Source organism: Podarcis cretensis (assembly GCF_951804945.1).
Source record: "Podarcis cretensis genome assembly, chromosome: 14".
NCBI lineage: Eukaryota > Metazoa > Chordata > Lepidosauria > Squamata > Lacertidae > Podarcis > Podarcis cretensis.
In genome coordinates this window covers 29,315,804-29,342,220 of record NC_137183.1, presented here as the reverse complement: position 1 = coordinate 29,342,220, position 26,417 = coordinate 29,315,804, and the positions used below count along the sequence as shown (strand labels likewise).

The 26,417-nt window shown below is 49.2% G+C and overlaps 1 protein-coding gene across 3 annotated transcripts in view; it reads right to left on the bottom strand.

The window, feature by feature from the left end:
• The window catches only part of FRMD5 (FERM domain containing 5), a 136,890-nt gene extending 111,250 nt beyond the window's left edge, over positions 1-25,640 (bottom strand). The window contains exon 1 of one of the 3 annotated variants that reach the window (XM_079953592.1): positions 25,365-25,640. In XM_079953592.1, coding sequence (XP_079809718.1) covers positions 25,365-25,466 — 102 coding nt within the window. In that variant the 5' untranslated portion in view covers positions 25,467-25,640. The remainder of the gene's footprint in view (positions 1-25,364) is intronic. The other 2 variants (XM_079953590.1, XM_079953591.1) reach the window with 2 other exon arrangements.
• Positions 25,641-26,417: the final 777 nt, after the last annotated feature.

The following is a 26,417-nucleotide window of genomic DNA, read 5'->3' as shown; positions in this document are numbered from 1 at the left end:
GTCTTGAGGGGCTGGGAGCTGGGGGCACTGTCATACAGTGGTTCCGCTCCTTCCTCCTGGGCCGTGTTCAGAAAGTGGTGGTGGGGGATGAGTGTTCAGACCCCTGGGCTCTCACTTGTGGGGTGCCTCAGGGTTCTGTCCTCTCCCCCATGCTTTTCAACATTTACATGCAGCCGCTGGGAGAGATCATCAGGAGGTTTGGGCTGGGTGTTCATCAGTATGCGGATGATACCCAGCTCTACCTCTCTTTTAAATCAGAACCAGTGAAGGCGGTGAAGGTCCTGTGTGACTGTCTGGAGGCGGTTGGAGGATGGATGGCGGCTAACAGATTGAGGTTGAATCCTGACAAGACAGAAGTACTGTTTTTGGGGGGCAGGAGGCGGGCAGGTGTGGAGGATTCCCTGGTGCTGAATGGGGTAACAGTGCCCCTGAAGGACCAGGTGCGCAGCCTGGGAGTCATTTTGGACTCACAGCTGCCCATGGAGGCACAGGTCAAATCTGTGTCCAGGGCAGCTGTTTACCAGCTCCATCTGGTACGTAGGCTGAGACCCTATCTGCCTGCGGACTGTCTCGCCAGAGTGGTGCATGCTCTGGTTATCTCCCGCTTGGACTACTGCAATGCACTCTACGTGGGGCTACCTTTGAAGGTGACTCGGAAACGACAACTAATCCAGAATGCGGCAGCTAGACTGGTGACTGGGGGCGGCCGCCAAGACCTACATTGGCCCCCAGTACATTTCCGAGCACAATTCAAAGTGTTGGTGCTGACCTTTAAAGCCCTAAACGGCCTCGGTCCAGTATACCTGAAGGAGCGTCTCCACCCCCATCGTTCTGCCCGGATGCTGAGGTCCAGCGCTGAGGGCCTTCTGGTGGTTCCCTCATTGCGAGAAGCAAAGCTACAGGGAACCAGGCAGAGGGCCTTCTCGGTAGTAGTGCCCGCCCTGTGGAATGCCCTTCCAGCAGATGTCAAAGCGATAAACAACTACCTGACATTCAGAAGACATCTTAAGGCAGCCCTGTTCAGGGAAGTTTTTAATGTGTGATATTTTACTGTATTTTTGGTTTCTATGGAAGCCGCCCAGAGTGGCTGGGGAGGCCCAGCCAGATGGGCGGGGTATAAATAATAAATAGTAATAATTTTAATAATAATAATAATAATAATAATAATAATAATAATAATAATAATTAATAGATAGGGATAGGTATTCGTTGATTAAATGTCCTACTCCCCGGATGCTGAACATGGCTGGTTAAAGAGCTGGTGCCTTCCTCTGAAGCTGCTGGCTTCTTCTTGAGGCATTCACGGTGTAAGAAGATCTCCGTGTTCTCCTGAGGAGTCTGGGGACCAGTCATCCGTCTCATAGTGGAATTCTCTCCTTATGGTTCAGAGAGGACATGCAGGATCTGGTGACCATGGCTCCACATGCGATGGAGCAGGGAGGGGACTCCGTCTTCTCCTCAGGGCTGCTGACATCAGAGGCTCTCCCTCCAGTAATTCCTGGTATGAGGCCATGACAGTTCACGGAATTAAGGTCACCCTGCATTTCCTCCATGGCTCTTCCACCTTTCCCATCTGCCCTGAGAAATTCAAATTAATTAAAAAAAAAGAGTGGAAGAGGAGTGCAGTCTCCCATCTTCATTTAGAGCTTTATTTATTTAATTTAGAGCTTTATTCAGAGCTGCAATTTTGACCCCTGAAATGACATAAGGGAGACAGCCATGCTCTTTTACTTCTATTCTTGAGCAATTGTTTGCCATTTTTACTTCCACCTTTGCAATCTGGGGTGTGTGCATTTTAATTACTCTGCTTGATTGTTCTAATTGTCCTTTGCTTTCTTATGAACATTATGACCAGGCTAAATTTAAGGAAACTCCACACACACACACACACACACACACACCCCAAACTCCACTTCCCACCCCATCCCCCCTTAATGGAAGGGAGAGGGGATGACCTTTTGAGTTCGGGAGAGTGCAAAAGAGTGTGCCATTATTTCTTTTATTTAACAAAATGTATCTGTTGCTTGACTGCAAACAGAATCTCCAAGTGATTTGCAAAATGTGTTATAGAATCCACATACTTGCAGAAGGTTTCTCCCTGCTAGCAACCTGAAGTTAATGTCACCTCATCCAGTATGCTTCTCTGATAATTCACATTAAGATGAGATAGTCTGGAGACAAAACCTGGAGGATTGCTGGATCTGTTACACCAGGGCAAAGCAACAGCCACGTTTAAATAGCTAAGAGTCCAGAAGAGTCATGCTTGTGTGAGAGAGTGTGAATGAACATCTAGGTGTGTGTGGAGTGTGAATGTGAATGTGGAACAGAAAGAAGAGAGGTTCCTCTCCATCTGAAGCCTGCTTCCCTATGCTTCCACTATTCTACCACTATTCTATCCTTTTCAAAATATCCCAAATTTCTAGAACACCCCTCGCACCCCCCCCCCAAAAAAAACCCAGTCTAAAGGAGCAGGACAAATGACACAACAGCACACCCGTTGCACTCCTTAATTGAACACCATTTGAACTCTGCTAGCTGGTGCAGACTTCAACTTCCCCCGGGAAGAGAGAGGCTTGTAGATGCGGTTTCTCCTGAAATCTGCCTGCGATGAATCAATAGGAATGATTTCAGGACAAACCATATGCCAGAATTAGTGGGATCCTCTTGCCCACGAGTCTCGGGTTGTAGCACCAAGACCGCACCAAGCTGGTTCAAAAAAATCTGAGGTTCTTCATGTTCCCAAGGAGCAGAGCAATGTGCAAAAACACCTCGGTCCTTGCCCTCGCGATGGCTGCCTTGTCAGGGGGAAAGAGTGGCCAGCCGGTCTCTGGCAAGCATGGAGGACCCAGCCAACCTCCAGCTCCCTGGCAAGGTTCATGGAACCAGTAATGACAAGTGGGAGGCTGCCAGGGTGCAGTCAGCCAACCGGCTGAGATTGCTAGGAAAAGGAGGCCTCATTGCACCAGCAGATAAAGCTTGGCAAGCCCTCTGGTTCTGCTCCTCAGAAGGCTGCTGGGAGGCCAGCATAGGCCTTATACCAAGTCAGACCACTGGGCCTTCTAGCAGCAGCTCTCCAGGATTACAGAGAGAGTCTCTCTCCATGCCCTACCTGGAGATGCTGGGTATTGAACGTGGGGATTTCTGCATGCAAAACAGATGCTCAACCACTGAGCCACAGCACTGCCCTGATATACTCACAGAAAGACCAGAGAATGCTTACAGCATTTGTAATGCCTGTGTGCTGGTCCCAGGGGCTAACTGAGAGGTGAGGTCCGAGTCCAGTCTGAGGTCGATGGTGCAATATGAAGGCAGTCCGTAGACGTAGAAGCTGGGTGCAGGGCAGGGCGTCGGATGAGGTCAGGAGCTCCGGCAGGGAAGCAGGTCAGGGATCAGGCTGGAACTGACAACCAACGATGTTGCTCCTGCAACTTGGGACTGGGGCTGGCTGGCTTTTATCTTCCCTGAGGCATAGGGTGGCTCCGATCCTCAGGTGACTCGCCTCTCCTGGCCTGGAGACGAGCACTCCTCCTGCAGGAACTTAGTTCCCTCCGCCTCTCTGCCCTGACCCTCTGCAGCTCAGGAGAGACTGAAGGGTTACCGGACCCAGAGGCAACCTCAGCTTCCTCTGATGGGGCTGAGAGTGGAGCACCTGCAGGCAATGGGCCCTCCATCCCCTCAGGAGCCAGAGCAGACTCAGCTGGTGCCTGCACCTGAGGATCCAGCACAGGTGAGGGCCCTTCAGGCTCATGCCCCAGCCCCGGCTCAGCTGGTTCTGGAGGTGGGGAATCCTGTGCAGGCTGGGATTCCTCAGGTTCAGCATCCAAATCCGATTCCCAGACCATCACAGCCTGGTTCATTGACAGATATACACAGAGCGCATAAGTGGAACCTGGGGCCAGTTGACCCAACGTAGAACCAGGAACCCAGGAACTCAAGAGCCAGCCCTGCAGTCTTCACAATCAGGCATTTTCTCTCAGGCTACATCATTTGCAGGACACTAAACTCACTGTAAGGAGCACTGTGTCTTTGTAATTGACTATAGTAGGTGTGTGTTTGTAACCTGGGGGAGCTGCAGGTGTCCCTTCTCTTGCGAGGGTTTGTCATCAGGCACTCTAATGGTGCATCCAGGTGTGGACTTCCAAGATGGGTGGCTGTGAAATTCAGACCTAGACTGGAGTCCCAGGATCCATCTCCTGGAAGTAGCATTGCAAAAGGTGACAGGGCTTTCACAAACAGCTCCATGTTTGGGACCACACAAGGGCAAACAGAGAAAGTAAGTCAAGCCAACATTGCTGGCCTTATATTTATACCCTGTCTTTTTCCTCCAAGGAGCTCAAGGTGGTATACATGGTTCTCCCCCTCCTCATTTAAACCCTCACAACAGTCCTGCGAGGTAGGTTAGGCCCAAGATCACCCAGAAAGCTTCATGGCCAAGTGGGGCTTTGAACCCTGGTCTTCCAAGTCCAAATCTGGCACTCTAACCCCTATATCATACCCTATATCACAATATGCTCTTGGCATGTTCCTAAAGTGTCTTGCGAGCAGTTAGCATGCCTAGGAGTCTCTTCCGCATGACTCCTTCCTTCTGCTAAAGAAACAGATCCAACTAAATGGTCATTTTTAAGTCAATGGCACCAATAGCCACAACCCATCCAAAGAGAAGCTTCAGCATCCTTGCTTGGCTGGCTCCCTACACATCTGCAGACTGATGCAAGAATTGCTCGCAATTTTCGTAGCAGGAGAGGTGGCTCACTTGCCTACTGCAAACACACAAAATGAAAAGAGGCAAACCACTCCACTCCCCCCCCCCACTAACTTTGAAACAATGCAATTTTCAAGGAAACTTGTACAAATCTTGTTAGCCTCGTGATGAGTCAATCAGCTCCCCATCACAGAATTTCCCAGGGATTCGGTGGCAAGACCTCCTGGCCTTCAACCTACACCTGCGGGCATGTCTCCCTATCTTGTGGAAGGCAAGAGACCTGTCATAAGAGTGAAGGGGCAAGTCATGAGAAGAGCAAGGCCTTCTCCAGGAGCCTCCTGCTGTTCTCTGTCCTTCCATCTCTCCCCAAGGATGGCTGCCATAAAGCTGACGTTCCATTTTCAGCAGAGAAACAAAAACAACCTTCAAGCCACCCTGAAGCAGTTAACTCTCCCCTCTCACCCCCAAACCCCTCCTTCTTCAGCTGCTGAGAAGAAAATTGCTTTCTGATCCAAGAGTCCCTTAAGGCTCAGCGCTCCGAGCCTCAAAGGCCCCTCCTAGGAGAACATGCCCAGTCCAATATTTCACTCTCAGCTCCAAGCACCAGGGAGCCACCTGGGCATCCCTCCTGGAACAGCAGCACCAGCCTCAGGGCAACGGAGAAGCTCAGAGATGCACAGGTGGGCTTAGGCACATTGGCATGCAAAAGCAGGCAAGGAAGCTCTAAAGCCCAACCCAGGCTGTTCCCTGCAGGAAGGAATGCAGCTTTGGATTTCACCTGGAAAATCTGGCACTCCCCACACACACATCTCCATGCTAGAACTTGGGAGCATCCAAGGAAGCTGAACGTTGGAAGATTTGGGGGAGATAAAAAAGAGGACTTTTTAAAGCAGCACAAATTGTGGAAACCCGCTCCCACAGGAGGCAAGGATGGCCACGAACTTGGATGGCTTTAAAGGGGGATTGGACAAATTGGAGGGATATAGATGGTTACTAGCCACGATGGCTATGCTCTGCCTGTGCTGTCAGAGGCACTAATGCTTCTCAATACCAGTTGCTGTTATCTGAAGGAGAGGAGAAGGCTCTTGTACTCCAATCCTCCTTGCCATTTTTGCATAGGCTTCTGGTTGGCCACAGTGAGAACAGGATGCTGGCCTTACATGGGGCATTGGCCTGTTCCAACAGACCTATTTTTCTATTCTTGTGTACTGCCTGCCACTGTTTTGAATCCAAGACTTGCCCTTCTTTCTCAGATCCTTCACTAGAGCCACCACACACAAACACACCCCGACCCTCTCCTGCCCCCTTTATCTCTCTGGCTCTGACTTCCTTCACTCTGTTCATGTAACTCTTGAGACCTGCACTTCACACTCAGGAAAATTACCAGACAAACCCAATTTAGTATTTGCAGAGACTTGAAAAATTGGAGGCTCACCCAGAGCCCTGGCAATTATCTCTTGCTTTCAACAAAGCTAAGCAGCCAAGCGTTGGGGCGAGGGAGTGGGGGGGGGGGAATCCGTGCATATTTGCCTCATGCTTGGCTTCCTACTCTCCACACACACACACACCAGGCTGGAAGTGACCATAAGCCTCCAGTTCATCCCCTTATCCCCCCCCCCCCGTCCCCGTTCCCATAGCAATGGTGGGCCCTGCAAAGGTCAGCTCCTTGTTTCTTAAAAGACCCGCAAAACAAAGGCAAAAGGGAAACCCTTAAAGATTCCCTCATGGGGTCAACGTGCTGAAGCCCCATTCAACACACAGATTTGCACATCCTGTAGTCTTGTCTGAAAAATCAACTGGAAATCTTTTATTCACCCTCCCTGCTTGCAAAATAGAAACCATTTCTCCTGGTTTAAATCCAAGTCAGGCAACCCATTTTTTTTGTGAGTGAGACCCACAGAATCTTAGAGACAAGGAACCATCTAGTCCAACACTCTGCAATGAAGGGATCACAGCTGAAGTCACTGGATCGGGCCCAGCCATGTGGGCACAACGCAGCTCCCCACACCTTCCCCTGTGTCACAGAGTCAGATTTTAGCTGAGATGTGAAAATCAGATCTGGCACAAAAGTTCTTCTGGAGATGTATAACTCTGCTCTTCACTGAAACGATCCTTTCCTTTTCTCTGGCCGGAAGGGTGAGTTAGAAATGCTGAAGCCCTTGGGCAAGGGGAGGAAAGCAGGGTGGGAGACAGGAATCCCTCCTCTTGTTCACAGTAACACTGGATCCGTTTCCCCTTGGAGTCATATCCTCTTAAGCCCCCTCTTCCACAGCAGAAAGGGGTGGCTGCTGGATCTACTCAGCAAGCAGACCTCAGGCTTGCAGGGCCTGATGTTTTGGTAAATCGGACACCAAGATCCACCCAAAGAGAAATTGCCTGATAAGGACTACATACTCTTAGGATTAGAGAACACAAGTGCCTCTGAGCACATGCCAGCCCTCAGAGAGAGACCACAGCATGGTACTCAATGCTAGTCCAACTCACAGTAGACCCAATGAAATTAATCGCAGGTTGGACTGGATGACCCTTTAGGTCCCTTCCAACTCAACAGTTCTATTACTCTAATACACATGGCTTAATGGGTCTGCTCTGAGTAGGATTTAGCTGACTACAACCCACAGTTCCGCTGCACTACGATCCACTCTTGGTTTTTGCCATAAGCTTTGCTCAACTCAGCAGCCTAATTTAGAAGGCGGCTTTTCGTTGTTGCTCTTGTTGAACAACTTGAGAGTGCTCGAATCCTGCTTGAGGGTTTCCCATTGGGGCACCTGGTTGCCTAGTGTGAGAACAGGATGCTGGACTAGATGGGCCAGGGGCCTGATCCAGCAGGCTCTCCTCATGTTCTCATGAAGTTCTGCTCTTATATTAACCCGTAGGAAACCAAATATTCCAAATGAATTAATTCAAATCAGTTTACAGGGGAAGCCCCACAAACAAAACGCAACAAATGAGACCAGCCTTCAGCACCCTGGCGCCTTCAAAATGTTCTGGACTACAACTCCCATCAGCTCCAGTCAGGATGGCCACACGGTGCTGGGGCTGATGAGAACTGAAGTTCAAAACATCTGAAGGGTGCAAGGTTGGCAAAGGATGGGAGAGGCAGTCCTTTTTTGTAAAATGAAAAAGATGTTCCACACCACAGTTCTCTCTGCTGCTCCACTCTCGCATTCTGAACCAATTTGAAGCCAGAGCCTACGCAATTGCACAGGCTCGAGAGTTGCAACACGTTTAAAGTTTAAACATATTGTTGCTCACTTGGAGCTTTTGGGCAAGTTCCAAATCTAAATTGGTTCAGGAACTTCAAACAAACAACACAAAACCCAAACTGAAATATTAAAACAGGAAAGGTAGGGGAACCAAAACATAGCAATCATAATCCGAGTCCCGATGCAAAATGTAAGCAAGCTTTGTCCCTATTCCAATTATTACACTGCGAGGAATTTCCTTGGATAATTCCACCGATCAGCCTGTTACATGATATGAAAGGCTGCTCTTCAGATTGTGCAACCAAAGTTCTTTTATTTGTCGAAAGAAACAAACCTGTGGTATTAACAAGTCCTCGTTTTCACTCCTGCATGACAGTTACAGAACTCTGTCCTCAGAGGATGCTTTACCCAAAAGCAACGTTGCAAATAACTGCCAAACAGAACATCTCTGGAAATGGCAGGCAGGAAAAAATAATATAGATGAAGTCCCTGTTTGTAGGGATGTATCTGGAATGTACTTAAAGGCAGTCTTTTATTAGCACTTTATTTATAGGTGCTACAAAGCACCTGCTAAAACTCTGGCTAACTGAGATGTGGAAGGAAGTGTCTACAATACCATTAGAATTCACACACTGCTCTCGGAACAGTTGCTGAGAAAAGCCACAACCTGACACTGCCTCTAGGGCAGCTTCTGCCAACCTAAAGAAACTTGATCTTAATGAAATCTATTAACACTCACTCAGGGCAGGAATGAACAAGGGGGTTGTCTTAATATGAGAACATAAGAAGAGCCGGGTGGATCAGGCCAATGGCCCATCTGGTCCAGCATCCTGTTCTCACAGAGGCCAACCAGATGCCTCAATGGGAAACCAACAAGCAGGATTCAAGCACAAGAGCCTTCTCCCCTCCTGCAGTTTTCATCAACTGGTAGTCAGAAGCACTGCTGCCTCTGACTTATCCAAGTTATCCAATATTTCACTGGTTGGAAAAGTCAAAGAGTCCACGGGAAATGCCAATGAACCTTCAGAAGGGAGTTGCTGCCATGGGCATGATGTGTACAGTATATGTATTTTAATGAACTGAATAGAGCAAAAGATTATGAGTCATGGGGGTGTGGAGAGCGTGTGCATGAACTTAACAGTGCTTAGTTCATTTTTTGGGTTGCTATTTTGTTAACGTTCTTAATCTTGTTTTATAGATTATAAATGCTGTATTGATTTGGTAATCTTATAATATGACATTTGCTTTAATCGGTTTAGCTTACAGTGTTACCTTGGTTCTTAAACTTAATCTGTTCCAGAAGTCCATTCCAAAACCAAAGCGTTCCAAAACCAAGGCATGCTTTCCCATAGAAAGTAATGCAAAATGGATTAATCCGTTCCAGACTTTAAAAACAACCCCTAAAAAAAGCAATGTAACATGAATTTTACTATCTAACGAAATCATTGATCCATAAAATGAAAGCAATAAACAATGTACTGCAGTTACACAATCAATCAGTAGCTGAACTGGGTTCCACACAGTCACAAAAAAAGAGCGCCACAAAAACGCAAAATAAATAGCAAAAACAGACAGACCTCAGTGTAACACTCAAAACAGAAATGTGGCACTCAAATCAGAAGTGTAATACTCAAATCGTCAGCGTAACACTAAAAACGGAAGTGTGGCATTCAAATTGGAAGTGTAACACCCAAAACGGAGCACATTCGGCTTCCAAAAAACGTTCACAAACTGGAACACTTACTCCGGGTTTGCAGTATTTGGGTTCCAAGTTGTTTGAGAACCAAGGCATTTGAGAACCAAGGTACCACTGTATTTTTTTTAGCTGTTGCTTTGTTAACAGAGGTTCATAGATTGCACTTGTTTCACTGAGTATTTTTTAAATTATTCTAGATGATTTATGCTGCATTTGTGATGTTATAGTTATTTATTGTTTGTAATCCACTTTGGGATTCGTGTGAATGAAAAGAGACACAGAAACATGGTAAGATTCCCATACTGAGTTGCTTTAACCTACCCACCCAACCTCACATCCCACCCCCAGGAGCTTCTCTGCTTTGCCACTGCTCCTGGCCAAGTCGCAAAGCAAAAGAGATCCTGAGATCCATACCTTAATGCTATTTTAGCTCCCTGGCTTTCGGCCACAAAGGCATCATCCGCAAAAGCCAGCCGTGGCCTCTGATGGCGAAGGAGGCTTTGGAAAATGTGCTACTATCTCTGTTGAATCAGTACGCACACAGAGAGGGAGCAATCTTATAAAAAGATCAGAGTGTCGGACAATTGCAGCTGGCGAAGAATCTGCAACTGAAATGTCACATGGAGAAAGACTGCAAGATGATGGTCGTCTCGAAAGTGTGCTTGATGCATGCATGCTGGGCACTCGGTTCATTATGTGCTTGTAACAGCACACATACCTCATGCTCATCTTGGACAGGTAGATGCAGGAAGCAGGTCCAAACAACCCACCAGCTGCAGGTACAGGTACCACTTGGCATGCTCTGCCAACCCAACAAAGTACCATATTTCTCAGTGTATAACACGCCCCCATGTAAATGATGCCCCCTCTTTTTTGGGACTCCAAATAGAGAAAATGGGGGGAGATGGCCCCCCTGTATAAGACGACCCCCACTTTTTAGCATTCATTTTAAATTTTTTAAAAACCCTAGCCTTATACACGGAAAAATACGGTAAGTCCCAAAAGCCAGATCTATACTGTCAATGTGAGATATGGATTCCTTGTAGCACGTTGAGGCAATAATAGGGTTTGCCACTTCCGAAGCATCCTGTTGAAAATCATTAACTTAAAATAAAAATATTGCTATCTATCCTGTACCCAGAATATTGTATAAATAACTCATATTGAACCAGTGTGTAAAATGTTTGGTCTCCAAGTCCACAAGAATCAATAGGAAGCTATCCATGCCCACCCCTTCATTTACACTCAAGAGTGGTTCGTTTCCCAAGCCCTGTATTTCAGCTTTAAAACTGCTTTTTGTTGTTTTTGTTTTACGTAATTTGTCTCTAGCTTACAGGCTGGTGATTGACAGGTGAGTCATGTCCTTCCCTGAGGGAGAGCAGCATAGCCCTGGACCAGAAATTGTCCGATGCAGAGTCCCCCTACAACAGGAACCCAGAGGAGGAGCTGGATGGACTCCCTAGTCCTTCCCATGTAAATGCAATGGCCACACAGGCCATATCACATCCCTCAAACTCCGACTCCAGACTCCAATGACTGGATCACAGACTCCTGAGAATATCAAAATTGCCCTGCAGGAAAAGTCAGCGGCCCATTGGTGGTCAAAGCCAACCCCCAGGGACCTGGGTCTTCCACCTTGCCTCCTGAGTCCAGAGCTCTGCCCGTTGCTACAAGACAATGCAGAGTCTGTTTGGTGTAGTGGTTAGAGTCTTGGACTAGGACCTGGGAGACGAGAGTTCAAATCCCCACTTGGCCTTGACGCTCACTGGGTGACCTTGGGCCAGTAACTGCTGCTCAGCATAGCCTTCCTCACAGGGTTGTTGTGAGGATTACATGTGGAAGAGGAGAACCATGTACAGGCAGCTCCTCATTTACATGGGGGTTGCGTTCCGGGCATTCACAAGTGTCAGTGAAGCACACATAAGTCTGCCCTGCCCCTGTTCTGTTCTGTTCTGTTCTGTTCTGCCCTGTCCTGCCCCCCATTCTGCCCTCTTCTGGGTCCAAAATGACCCATGCGTCAGCAGTTGCATATCAATCAAACATGCGCAAAATGGTTGCCATTTGTGACCACCTTGAGGTCCTTAGAGGAATATAAATGCAATAAATAATAAAATCAATACAGCTTGGATTTTGTGCCTATCTGCAGGACTGCTAACCATTGTCCGGAACAAGCACTTTGGTCCTTATCCAAGGTCCTGACCTTGTCTTGCCAGGCGATCCATTGCAGAACCTCAGGCCTGTCGGCCCCCACCTCGGCATACATGGCCTGAGAACCCAATATGCTTTTTGGGAGTGTCAACCCAAAAAACTTCAACTCCAGCTGTTGAGAACTGGCCTCTGAGACAGACTGGGGCAGTGGTCTCCATCCAGATGTTTTGGATCACGACTGCCATCAGCCACAGCCAGCACAGCCAGACCCTCATCAGCCCCAGCATAATACAGCTGTGCTGACTGGGGCTGCTATCTGAAACATCTGGAGGGCACCAAGTTGGGGGAGGTTGGGGGAGCTCAAGTTGCTCTGCCCTCTCTCCCTCTGCTCAGAGAATCTTTCCAACCAGATGCACAGAATTAAAATGGATGCCAGACTTGCAATGAGACCATCAGTTAATACCAAGGACTGGCTGTTGAGTAAAGGAGGAAGCAGAATCTATCGCTCCAGGAATGAAAATGACTTTTTACATAAGATGGCATTCCAAAGAGGGAACTCAAGCCAGCTAAGACCAGTGGCCAAAAGGCAGAGACAGAGAAGAACCTGAATAGAAGGACTCTCTCTCTCTCTCTCTCTCTCCCTTCCCAGTTGAGAAAAGGAACAAACTCTGAACAAGGAACAAGCTCTCTAGTCTGGGTGCCAGAGGAAAGCCACTCTGGCAAAGACAAATAAGGAGCTGGTTTTGCAGGCACTCTGCTGCCTTGTCTAGCCTTGATGGTGTGTTTCTTCCAGAGCCAAGGCCTAGGGACCGAAGCATGCAAAAGATATCCGTGGACAACCATCAGTCATGCAGAGGGAGAACTAGAATATAAGAGGAGCCTGCTGTATCAGGTCAAAGATGGTGCATCTAGACCGGCATCCTATTCTCTCAGTGGCCAGCTAGATGCCCCAGCAGGAATCCCACAAACAGAATTTGAATTGAGAGCCTCCCATTCTGTGGTTTCCAGCAACTGGTATTCAGAAGCATAGGCATTGTGGCTAGCAGCCATTGACAACCCTCTCCTCCAGGAATTTGTCTAATCCTCTTTTAAAGCCATCCAAGTTGGTAGCCATTACTGTGGGAGAGAGTTTCACACAGTGTAAGAAACTCAAATATATCCTCTTATTATGAAATGGCACCTTAAACCTAGGTTGCAGTCACCATAAGGTAAAGGTAAAGGGACCCCTGACCATTAGGTCCAGTCGTGACCGACTCTGAGGTTGCGGCGCTCATCTCGCTTTAGTGGCCGAGGGAGCCGGCGTACAGCTTCTGGGTCATGTGGCCAGCATGACTAAGCCGCTTCTGGCAAACCAGAGAAGCGCACGGAAATGCTGTTTACCTTCCCGCCGGAGCGGTACCAATTTATCTACTTGCACTTTGACGTGCTTTCGAACTGCTAGGTTGGCAGGAGCATGGACTAAGCAACGGGAGCTCACCCCATCGCGGGGATTCGAACCGCCGACCTTCTGATCAGCAAGTCCTAGGCTCTGTGGTTTAACCCACAGCGCCACTCGCGTCCCACATTCCTCTAGGTAGCCGGAACCAAAAGGTTGAGCAGTACTGTTGGGAGGCCTTACTCTCCAGGTGCATCCAAAACGAAGAGGGAGAGAGCCCGCCTCCTCTTCCCAGGCCACCTGCTTTAGGGAACCCATTCCTCCAGCTGGGTTTTGAGAGCCTGCCTGTGTACATGTGTGTCCCACTTTCCCAGCCTCTGCCTTCAGTGACCAGCTGGCAAAAAGCCCCCTTAAGATGTGGGTGGCATGCCTTGAGACCAGCCTCCTCCTTGGCTTAATAGGAAGTGGCATCCATCAAAGCATCTTGGTAATCTGTGTGATAGTTTCACTTGGGACAGCAGCTAGGCTGGAATAATGTTTGCATGTCACTCTGTAAACTTTGTAATTTGAATGACAAGCCACTATATCTCTTGGAGGGAAAGATGGATGCACATGACTCTATGCTCAAGAAAGAGGCAACCCAGAAACTATGCAGGGTTAAGAGACGCCCAGATGTGAAGTCTCCTCTGGGGAAGAAGCGCCCCGATGAAACCCCTTTAGGAAAGGAAGTGGGGAGAACAGAGCGAGGCCACTGCCCCAAACTCTGCCCTTGACCTTCCCAATGCTTCTGTCACAGGGTGGTGCTGGACCCAACTGTGTAATTGCAGGAATCAGAAGAAAGTACTGTAATTTCTGCAGAGACTTCTGGAGTTCTTTATGAACAGCAAGCTAGAAGTTCTATGCAGCTATTACTCAAAGAGGATCCATTGAAATTAATGGACCTAGGTTAGTCTGGGTCATCATTTGAAATGCATCTACTGTAAAGGTTGGTTGAAAACAACCCAAAATGTTCAGTCCCAAGTGCTGCCCCACGGAAGATGCAGCAAACTTGGTTTCTGCTGCTCCAGAGGGGAAGAACCCAAACTAATAGATTCAAATGATAAGAAAGGAGATTCAACTCAACATCAACAACTTTCTGACAGTAGAACCTGTTCCACAGTGGAACGGACTCCCTGGGAAGGTGGTGGACTCTCCTTCACTAGAGGTTTTTAAACAGAGGTTGGGTGGTCATCTGTCAGGGACTCCTGAGCTGTGATCCCAGCATTGCAGGAGGTTGGACTAGATGACTCTTGGGGTCCCTTCCAACTCTACAATTCTATGATTCCATGACTATAAAACAGCCTTTCCTGGCATCTTAGGGGCCTCTCAGGCTGAACAGAAGCAATGGGCATCATGCAAATACAAATGTCAGTTGGAATCAGAAGGTGCCAACTCAACTGAGCAGCACACAAACAGCCATGAGATTCTCTGCTCCAATAAAAAGAGAGTCCAAGTTTCACTGAGCGGGGAAACAAAAGGAGACTGTGAGCATTCAAGCCTCAGGCAGAGCTGGCACAAGGGCACTCCTTGCATCGATACAAAGCCACAAGTGGAAGAAATGTTGTGTAAAAGGACAGCACAATGCCCAGAATGCAGCTGTGCAACCACGGAACAAGTGGAAAGAGCAGCGGGGTGGGTGGGTGGGTGGGGAATTGCAAGGGGGTTGTTGCAGCACGGAGCAGAATGCTGGCCACACCAGCAAGACCTTTGGCACCAGTGCAGCACCAGTATGCAAGTACATCCAAAGGCAAGAGCCAGCACCCAACAGAACTTGTACCCGAGCTTGCATCTTTCCTTCTCCCTCCTGATCCATTTTTCTTCTTGTGTCATGTCTTTTTAAATTGTAAGACTGAGGGCAAAGATGGTCTTCTTTTTGGAACGATCTGTATCCTGCCCCCAGAGTCTTCTTTTTTTTTTAAAGCCAAAGAATGGGACAAAATATATTTAAATAAATAAGTCAGCTTGCAACCCGGGAAAGGGGAAGAGAAAAGTCATTTCTAACCAGCCTCTTCAAGATCATTCTCATCCGGATAAAACTAGCTTTTGAGGCTGTGGCATATGCACCACAACACTGATTGACCAAGCGGCCCCTCCAACTGAGTGGTTTTCTTGCAGGTGTATTCTGCAACATATAATTATTGACAGAAGGATAGTGCATTAGTGGAAGATTTACCCTGGACAGTTCATGTGTCATTCCATTTGACAGCCTCCCCTATTGAGCCATTTGCGCTGTCTCCGCCTACCTGCCACATTCATCCGCCACCCAACCAAGCACACTAATGGCAACTTCCATTTTAAGAAGATTTCCACTGGGACAAAACGCTAGGGATCCAAACCACCCCAACTCTGAGCAAAAAGAAACAAACCCCAAGCCATCTGATTATTTTTGTGAACTGTTTTAAAGTGCTTTTGCTGGCGATCCAAATGAGTCATTTTTGTCCCTTCTGTTTGGAATCCAATATCTTCCAAACAACTTGTGGCACTTAAAATTATTCCATTAACAAACAAGTGCTCTGTTTTTAAACAAAGCCAAGTTTCTACTTCTCATGCTTGTGTGGGCTTGTTTATGACTACTGTATATTAAAAAAAACCAAAATAAAAATTCAGTCGAGGTTGACACTGTCCAAGCTGCTGTTAACATGATGATCTCCTACCTATTCACCCCTGACTTCCTTAAAAAGTCCCTCCGTTGGAGGCACAGATTCCAACTAGTGCCTCACAAGGTTGTTGCAAAAATAAAATGAGTCGGGGGCCATTTATACCACTTTGAATTACAGGAGAGGTAGGATATAAATGCAATTGAGCAGTGGTTCCCAAAGGGGCAGTGGGGTTACCTAGGGGGGTGCTAAGAGGTCAGATGGAGGCAGGGGGTGCTGGAGGCATAAATGACTCCTAGACTTTTGAAATATTGTATATTGCATCAAGGTCATCGATTTTGTCAAATTAAACTAAACAGCTTTCATTGGACTTTGAATAAAGGTGCAATTAATTGTTTTGAGTTTTACTGTGTTATTATCTTCTTTGCTGGGGTGTACAAACCGCTATTCTGAATCATGCTTTTTATAGAGCATGGTAGGGGGCACTGGGGATGAGCTTATGGAGCCGGGGGTGGGAGCAGGCAGGGCCTCCCAAAAAGTTTGGGAACCGCTACAATAGATAAAATTAATAATGTGATAGTTATCTTTGCGGCACAGAGGATGAATAGATGCATCCACTGCTCGTTCCTGGCATGCTCCAGTTCCACCAGGTTTGACTCTGGAAGAGACTGATGGGCAACGCTGCCTGCCCTTGGCTCAGCAGCTCTCAGCCCAGCGGCTCTACCGTGGCGGTCCTGAAACCCTGCTCAGCAGCTGTGAGTCTCTCCTGGTGCAGCGGGAAGAGCAGCAGCGGACTCCCATTTATAACAAGTGACAGCTCCTTCACCGCAGTCCCTCAGACCTGCAAGCCTGGCCATTCCACGAGCCTTCTTCCTGCGATAATTTAATTTCCTATTCTGAGGAGACAGCGGCGGAAACAAAGACGACAGACTCGCCTCTTAATGAGGTCACACCATGCATATCCTTGCTGCATCCTCCTGGATCTGGGTTTCCTCCGGGACTGGCCTATATAAGGCTAAAATAGAATCACGAGGCTTTCATGAACCCAATGGCCACCTAGACCAACTTTCTGCAGAGAAGGCGGAATTTGCAAAAAAGCAAACAAAGACATTGGGCACCATATTCAGGCTCACCTGCTTCCTGCGAATAAGCCTAATTCTCTGTGGCTCCATGGCTAGAAACCCAAATCTGATCTGTACCTGAGGACTAACAGCTTGAGGGATCTAACACTTCATAGCAGGATGGGAAACCTGTGGCCCTCCCAATGTTGCTGGATGCCACACCACGGGCCATGCTGGCTGGGGTTGATGGGAGCCGGAGGGTATCAGCTGCCTCTCACTTGTGAAGGCTCATGTTAGTGCATAGGTAGAGCATTTGCTTTGCATGCAGAAGGTCCCATGTTCAGTCCCTAACACCTCCTCTTCAGTGTTCAAAATTCCCCAGGTGCATTTTGCTACTAGCACGGGTCCAGTTGTGACTACAGTGCTACCTCGGATTAAGTACTTAATTCGTTCTGGAGGTCTGTACTTAACCTGAAACTGTTCTTAACCTGAAGCACTACTTTAGCTAATGGGGCCTCCTGCTGCCGCCGCACCGCACGAGCATGATTTCTGTTCTCATCCTGAAGCAAAGTTCTTAACCCGAAGCACTATTTCTGGGTTAGCGGAGTATGTAACCTGAAGCGTATGTAACCCGAGGTACCACTGTACGTGGATATTTCTGAGCACCGGGTTGGTGACTGATATTTTCATCAAGACAGCTGACTGGTGAACAGCAAAAGACAAGTGTCTTGTGCTTCTGCGCTGCAGCACAAATCATGGACCCCTTTGCTGGGCATCTTTGTCGTCCATCATCACATCAAGGAAAGTAAGTGTAGGGCTGAGCACAGATACATTTGACAGTGCTGCAGCCTTTCCACAGCCCTCCCAAATGGAACCAAAAAACAACCGTTTAAAAACCTCTGCCTTGGTCCATAATTAATACCATTTGGAGCCTAGCTTATATATTTGAGTTTCTAACTCTGCTCCTCTTAAGGCTGGGAAATGCACCCTCCCCCCCCCCCATCTAAAACCCTGTAGAGCTGCAGCCAGTCTGTGCAGACAACACAAGGCTTAGATGGACTTGGCAAAAGGCAGCTACCAGCAAACCAGACTCTGGGACTGAGGGATCTGAGATCTCGTCAACAAAACACCCCATCATTACCACCACCAAGGCAGCCTTTCACAGGAAAGAGTTATATACATTCGCATAGCCTGAAACTGGCCCATTCTTCTCATCCCTTATGAAAGACCCCAAGCGAGCTCACTGCTGCCTTCAGTAAGCAGAAGGCCAGTTCCAAAATCACAGGGAGTCTGGCATCGGGAACGAAACAGCAGATGGCATCTCAAAATGCCCTGTGATGGAACACACATTCCCAACTAATCGAGAACATCGCCTGTGTTCAAAGCATCCACTCTAAGCACCAGAGTCAATAGCACCGGAAGGCCGAATTTCTGGTACGAGAAAGATCACGTTCGATGTATGTGCATAAGCAGCAGGTAACAAATAGGCCAATGAACTAAGTGAGGAGCTTGTCTGTGTTCCTGGGGATAGCAAACAGGATAGAGGTGTACCTTCAGAGGCATTAATTCTCAAGGCAAAGAAAGAATTAGCCATAGGTGAATTTACCCTGACTGAATTCAGAATGGAGCTACGTTACTGTCTAAACACGGCCGTGCACATGCTCTTGTTTACTCTGCATCCAGTGCACTCCCGTTGCTGGTTTGGGAAGAGTTGTACCCATGGTGTCAGCCACAATCCACATTAATCCTGTCATTTCTGATTAAATACTGCATTTGGACACATTTCCCCTCCAAATTGGGGAAAGGAATGACCTAGGCTCTTTTTCTGAGTCCGGTTCCAAATCTGGGAACCCGTTATTCTCCTAATGATTTATTTATTTAATGCATTCCCCCCACCCCACCCCTCTGTTGAAAAAGACTCTCAGAACAGCCTGCAAAGCTAAATAGTAACACAACCATTGCTTCCAGACTTAACAATTTAGAAAAGGCACAAAAGGAAAGGGAGTTGGGAGGGAAGAGGAAAAAGAAACTAACTCAGGCACTGGTTCTTAGTTACATGTTTGGTTTGCTTTCAATAATCAAAACGCCTTCTCAGGAGTGGCTGTGATGCTGAATTTTCAGGGTGGGACCTCAGACTTCCTGGGCCTAGCAGAAATCTGCTTGCAACTTGTCAGTACTTCCCTGAACAGTAAGGCTCAATGTGGTCTAAATGACGGACACATACACACAACACCCCACAGAGCAGATGGAGCTGCTGCTGGATACTCACAGTTCAAGACAGGCCTTACTGAGCCATCAAAAAAGACACTGGATAGGCTTTCCCAAACAAAAATCTTTTTAGCAGGCACCAAAAAAGAATGTAGCAAAGACATTTGCCTGAGATCAACAGGCAGGGAGTTCCAAAGTTGCAATGCAAGTGAGAGTTACTGACCCAATTGGGTGGGGTCTTCGCCTTCAGGAGCCTCACTGGAATCTGCTGGTGCCTCACCATTCCCCCTCGTGCCAGGAAACAATCAGGAGGGGCCCAGATGACACCCCCACCCCAGAGTAGATGATCCTGTTGGAAAGCGGAAAGCTCAGCTATTCCCACAATCCGGACTTATATCCCTGTGAAGCCTAGACCCCCTCCACCTCTACAATCTCTCTCTGGCATCCTGAAAAAAAATGTGTTTACTGGGGCTTGTTACCCAAGAGATGCTCTAGGTCAGCCTTTCTCAACCTGTGGGTCCCCAGATGTTGTTGAACTACAACTCCCATCACCTCTAGCTAGCAAGGACAGAGCTCAGGGATGATGGGAGTTGTAGTCCAGCAACATCTGGGGACACACAGGCTGCTCTAGGTGAAGGAGGAAGGTGAGGCTTCCTTAGAGAAACCTTATCGTATCACCAATTCGACTCGAGGGAGAGGGAGTTGCGGAACCGAGAAAGCTTTTCTTTTAAGACAGAGAAGACTGGGGGGGGGGGCAAAAGGCTCCCCTCCCATCAAAGGAGAGTCTTTGGAGCATAGAAGTGGCTGTCATCAGCATCACCAGCAAGAAATGTAATAGAAAAGGGGCCCAGAACCTGCTAATGTTGACTGTAATCCCCCACTGAATTCTCCTATAAACTGAGCACTTCAGAGTGAACAGCCTCCTCCGGGCGATACGATGGTGTGTTATGCAAACTCATGGATTCCCCTGCTCTTTTTAGAACTCTGGAAAACGATATAGAAGGCTGCCTTACACTGAGTCAGACCCTTGGGTCCATCTAGCTCTCCAGGGTTTCATACTGGGGAACCCTCCCAGTCTTACCAGAAGATGCTACCGCAGAATGAACCTGGAACCTTCAGCATGCAAAGCGGATGGTCTGCCATGGAGCCACAGGCCTTCCTCAGTCTAAAACATGGACAGGGCTCAGAAGGCAACTTGCTTGACTGCTGGCCAGAGGGTGATAAGAATGGCATGAGAGGGTTGGGTGAGCATGCTTGCCCCCGCAGACCCCCACCCATGTGCTTTTACTTAACCCACCATCATCATAACACCTGAAGAGGGCTTATTGTAGAACTGCAGACTTGTAGGGTCACCTATTCCAGCCCCTTGCAATGCAGGAACCAGAGCAAAAGAATCCCTGACAGGTGGCCACGCAGCCTCTGCTTTGCAGGCATAGGCAAACTCCGGCCCTCCAGATGTTTGGGACTACAATTCCCACCATCCCCAACCACTGGTCCTGTTAGCTACAGATGATGGGAATTGTAGTCCCAAACATCTGGAGGGCCGGAGTTTGCCTATGCCTGTTCTAACGTTTCTCTTTTCTTGCAGTCCATTGGTTCGGGTCCTACCCACACCCTACCAAACCATGCTGAGAGCTGCATGGTGTGCACAGCACCTGCAGCTCTATGCACAGGGCGACCTATTGCACTATCCCCTTTGCTGACATCTTTTAAAAGCAACCCCTCCAAACATTATCGGTGAAAATGCTTGGGAATAAATGAACAAACAGTGATTTTTAGTTACAGTGCTTGTACGTGATCAACAGTCAATTCGGCACTGGTGGTTGCAGATTGTTGTTTTGATTGTTGAAAGTGCAGAGAGGGCCTCCGAGGTCTGCTCCCAGGCAGTAGCCCCTCCAGAGGAAGCCCCAGCACATCCGCGGTTATTTGCTGTGCAAGAGTGTCAGCATCACAGTGAGGCAGGTTGGTGGGAGGCCGATGGAGAGACAGCTGCTGCCCATCCACTTCCAATGACACAGCTCTCTCTTTGGGGTCTCGGGGTCCTGCCTCTGGAAGGTGGAAGAACAGAGGTATCCGTGGTTCAGGCTGCATTCAAGGGCAGTCAGGATGAGTGATGGGGATTTTTCATTTTTCTTGCATTAGGAGAGCAGGTCATTAATGTAGGGAACATGAGAGAAATTCACTTTTGGAAAGGGGAAAAATGAATCAGGGATAATTCATTAATGGGGTTATTTTGGGAAGGTCCAGGATGAAAATTAACTCTTTGGGATTAAATCCAATCTAAAATTAAATCCAACTGAGAAGGAAAATTAATCTGAAAAGAGAGGAGACAGAATTATGCAGTTTGAAACAACCCCAAGGGTCATCCAGTCCAACCCCCCGCAATGCAGGAATATTTTCTTAAATAAGTATATTCTTAAATGAAAGCAGAGCAGCAGTAGCAGCATGGTTCAGGGTTTGGGCTCTTGCAGCACACAGGAAGCTGCCTTATACCAAGCCAGACTCATTGGTCCACCCAACTCAGTGTTGGCTACACTGAACGGCAGCAGCTCTCCAGGATATAAGGCAGGGGACAGTTCCATCAGTTTGACACTGATTTCAGAAAGAACACGTCAAATGTCCATTTTCCACAACAGAGTGCAAGCCAAAACTGCATTTTGGATAACGTCATGTGAACACGGGTTAAAAGCCCAGCCCCAGAAACGCAGTGAGTGTCCAGTCAATGAGGGGGTGAACACAGCCGCAGTAAACAGGGAAGGAATCCCAGAAGCAATAGAATTATTTTACCCATTCATCCGCTGCAAAGTCGGGCTCTACGATTCTCATCTCTCTCCCCTCAACTTTGGGTAGAGTTGAAGTGAGGCATGGTGGGAGCGGTCCTTGGAAGCGGTGAGGCTTGGAGCCCCCCACCTTTGAAGACTCACCAGCCATCAGCACAGATTTATGCCTGAAATCATCCCACCCAAAAGGTTCCTTACGACGCAACAAGACTCTTCCCTGGCTTTGCTACAACACAGACCAGCACAGCCACCCCTCTAAAAATAATCTAATGTGGTACCTGGATTTATTCTCCATCACAGGTCAGGCACAAACCAAAACTGTCCCACTGCCAGTTTTTCAGGAGCCCCCCAGAAGTGCTGATGGATTCATATCCACCCTTATCTGGAAGGCTACAAGCGGGACGGGACGCCTTCCTCAAAGGCAAATGCTCCCCAGCACAAAAAGGGACAGGCACTTCAGATGGGCTCTGCCATCTTTTGAATCCACCACCCAATCAAAACACAGCACAGCCATGAGTATGGACAGATCATTTATACAAATCATTTCAACTAAATCTCCAACAGTGAGTGTTCAAATATATCTTCTGTCTTGGAAAACTATTATTCTTCGCCTGACTTAATTAAAACAGTATGAGGGACAAGAAAGTGCATATACCTGCATTCATATTTTTAAAAAGTCAAAATGGTGCATATAGGGTTTTTAAAAAAAATGCTCTTGAAACCAAATCCCTGAACCCAAGTAAGTGGATTCGGCATTTTCCAAAGGAATGACCTTCAGAACTCACTCTCGGTTTGCAAGACTGCACACCGAGCAGGCAGCAATTCCTCTCGATTGTGAAACATTACCCATCACCATTGTGCATACAGATGTCCATTTCTCACAGCCTGCAAATGCTTTTGCTCAGACCGAGCATGCGAAAAACAGGGTTCACAATCTTTCACTCTCTCCCCCTGATCCACGCAAACAGACAGGCGCAGATGTGACTGCAGCCACCCAGGTGGCCAGAGGAACACCAGCTAATCATTTCTATCCTCAGTGCAGCGGAACCACCAGAACCAAGCAATTGGATCACACACTGGATGAAGCACAAGAGGTAGAAATCTCCATCCACTGCAAAAGGTGGCTTCAATTTTCCTTCCCCACCAGAAGCCAAAACCAAAACATTATATGCTGTGTGGCCCCCACCTTGCAACCTTGTTTATCCACTTCATATACCTGATAGACATTCTATCCCAGATTAAGCATACACAAAAGTCAATTGGGGTTAAACAGAAGGAGTCAGTTTGTCATCTGAAGAGTGTGGCAGAAAAGAGATCCACAGAACAAAGAAACCAGCATCTGTTAATGCCCACCCCCCTCTGGTTACAGGCAAGAATATTGTGTCCCAAAACTCTTCCTTGTAGCAAATAAGCCAACAATGTATTGTCGATGTCTACATGCAATATTGAGACCCAGATACACATCCTAGGGGGCTTTGCAATACTTGGCATTACCAATGCACAGAGAAAGCTAGAGGAAAATTAGGCTGCAGTGCACTCCTACCTACGAATTAGCCCCTGTGAACATAGCAGGTCTTACTTCCAAGGCAACGTGGATTGCATTCTTAGAGGCAGCTGGAGTGATGCATGAATTACACATTCAGCCCCAAACCTTGCCAGCCTTCGCTCCTGCTCACACATTGCAGCAGTAGTAGCAGCAGCTGCTGCTACTACGAGCTTGGCAAGACCCACATTCACTCAGAAGAGTCCAAGGATGAAGCTGCCTTCAGTCCACCTGAGCTCTCACTTGAAATGGCACATCAGCTTTTGGAAACGCACAGGGGACGCACCCCCCTCCCTCTGCTGAGCAATGTGTGGATCACTGAGGGTGCTGTGATTAAGCCACATCCAGGCCTTTGTGCTCACAACAGACAATGTGGAAAGAGAAATGCCACCTAAGAAATAATAATAATAATAATAATAATTTATTATTTATACCCCGCCCATCTGGCTGAGTTTCCCCAGCCACTCTGGGCGGCTCCCAATCAGTGTTAAAAACAATACAGCATTACAAAAAAATTAATGCACATCCTTAGGGGTAAAACAGACATGCGCTGACAATGCAACATGTCAACAAAAAGCGGGAGAGGAAAGAACAGAGCAGAGTGTGTAAAGAGAGACTTTCTCCGGCATGGGTGGTCTTCCTCCAGTGACCTTGAAGAGAATGTGCCCGATTACCTTTACAGATCACCTGAGCAGGTGCTTCAATGTCTCCCCCTCTCTCCAGATCTCCTACCTAGGACAATGTTATTCCATTACTGATCAAGCACAACGTGAGAAGTGGACCATTTGCTTCAAGTGAGAACTGAAAAAGTGTCTAGGCCTCAAGGATTGGGGGTGGGGGGAGATCATGGGGAAAGCTCTGGCTAGATCAACAAAAGCCTACAAAGTAAAGTAGGTGTCAGTGGGAATTATATGGATTCTAGAATAAACAGTGGGTCCAGGGGAGTCTGAAAAAGGGCCTCTGTGAGATTTAATGCCTCCATGTAATGGAGAGGAACTACTGAGCCCACCCTGGGCTAGGGGGGCCCCTCAGCCTCTCGGCTGCTGCCCATGAGTCTTAATGATCTGGCCCTCCTCCCCTCTGCCCAAGATGATGGCAATGCAAATAGAAAGAGTTCAGCGAGCATCCCCATTAAAGAAAAATAAGATGCATCCAACCCCATTAAAGGCGAAAGAATTGTGGACACGTCGTTATCTCTCCTAAGAAGATCTGCCACTCTCGGGAGCTAGCCAGCCTGGGGTGTTTTCAGGCTCTTTGCTGCACCCAATTAAGGAGCCCGCCCTGCTGGAAGCCAGGAGGGGCCCCCAAAGGGAGAGAGGGTGCTCCATGCCCCGCTCTCCGGAGACAAAAGAGGTCGCCCCCCTCTTGCCCAGATTTTCGCCGGTCCCAGGCTAAGCAGAAGTCCCCAAGAGGTCTGTGCTCTCCAGGCACCTACGGGCGCCCCTCTTCTCTCGGGCGCTCTGCCCTTTCTCTACCACCCCGGGTCTGCTGGGTCTCCCTTGCAGCTCCTTTCCCACCCTTGGGGAGACGGAACACCGACGGGTGGGGGAGACACCACCTCCCCGCACCCCACCCCCCTTTTAGCCAAAAAGGCACGGAGCTTTGCAGCCGAGGCGGAATTCTCTCCCCGCCCCCCTTTTGGTGCAACGCCAGCCCGGAGGGCGCCCCGAGAGAGAGAGAGAAATCGAGGCAGGGAGCGCGCGGCTCCTTCGCCTGGATGGCGGCGGCGGCGGCGGCGGCGGCAGGAGAGCTACAGGTCTCGCCTCCGCTTTGTTCTGCGCCGCCGCCGCCGGCTGCAAAGTTAGCGCTGCCAGCGGGGAAGTTGCGCAAGGGGCGAGCTGGGCAAGGCGGGCGGAAGAACGGACGGGGATCCCCGCTGCCTCCCCGACGGCTGGGGCAGAAGGCAAGCGGGCTCGTCGGGACGCGGGTGCCAGGAAAGGCGGCGGCGGCGGCGATCCTATCCTCCCCCCACTCGGTCGGTCAGTCGGTCTCCCGGCGCTGGGACGCACCTGGATGGTGCAGGAGTACTCGCTGTCGTCCAGGAGGCGGACGGTGCAGCTGTAGTCGCGCTCCAGGCTCCTGCTGCTGCCGCTCATCAGCCGGCTGAGCATCTTTGCCTGCCGGCAGCCCGGCCACCAGGAGGAGGAGGAGCTGCTGCGGGGAGGCGGCGCGGCTCCGGCGGGCCGGCGAGCGGGCCTCTCACATGGTGGGCGCCTGCCTTTGGCCGCCGCCGCCGCCGCCGCTGCTTCTGCCGCCGCCGCCGCCTCCTCCTCCTCGCCGCCGCCTCCTCGCGTTCCGTCCGCACAAAGCCCGGCCGGGAGGAGGCGGGCGCGAGGCTGGAGCGGTGCAGCGGCGTCGGGCGCAGCGAGGGAGAGGCGGGAAGGTTGCGCCAGGGCGGCCGTCGACCGCGGCAAAGGCCAATCCCAGCGCCGCAACGCGTCTGACGGGCTTCGGCGCCGACCAATAGGGCGCCGCCTGGGCGGGTCGCTCTTGGACGACTCCTCCTCGCGCCCACCGCCGGCGCTGCGTTTGCAGTTGCTGCTGCTGCTGCTGCGGGTGACCAGGGCGCGCGGCACCCGCAGTTATTGCAGCAGCAGCAGCGACGACGGCGCTGTCTAAGCGCTCCGGTGCAGCAGCAGGATCCCCGCCCCCCCCCCGAGAAGACTGCAGGCCGGGTTTTTACTGCTGGGGGGCCCGGCCGGTAGCTTGCCTGCGAGGCAGAGCGCTTCTCCAGGGCACTGCCGAGAGCTCGCCTCTTGCTGCCTTTGGCCTCGACCCTCCACGGGTCTCGGTACAAAGGAGGGGGCGGGGTAGAAAAGGCAGGCATGTGCTCAGAGGAACGGGGGCGGGGGAGGCAACCTCCAAGGGAGAACAACCCAAGGGGGGGGGGCGGAAGGCTTCCTCCTCTGCAGGAAGGCTCCGGGGAAAGACGGGCATCTCGAGGATTCAGGGCCAGTTAAAGATGGGACATGCTTCTGACCAGCAATAACAAATCCTCTCTGCGTTTTAGCTATAAGGCCACAAACCTTCAAAAGCGGGTGAGTGAAAATTAACCAGACAGG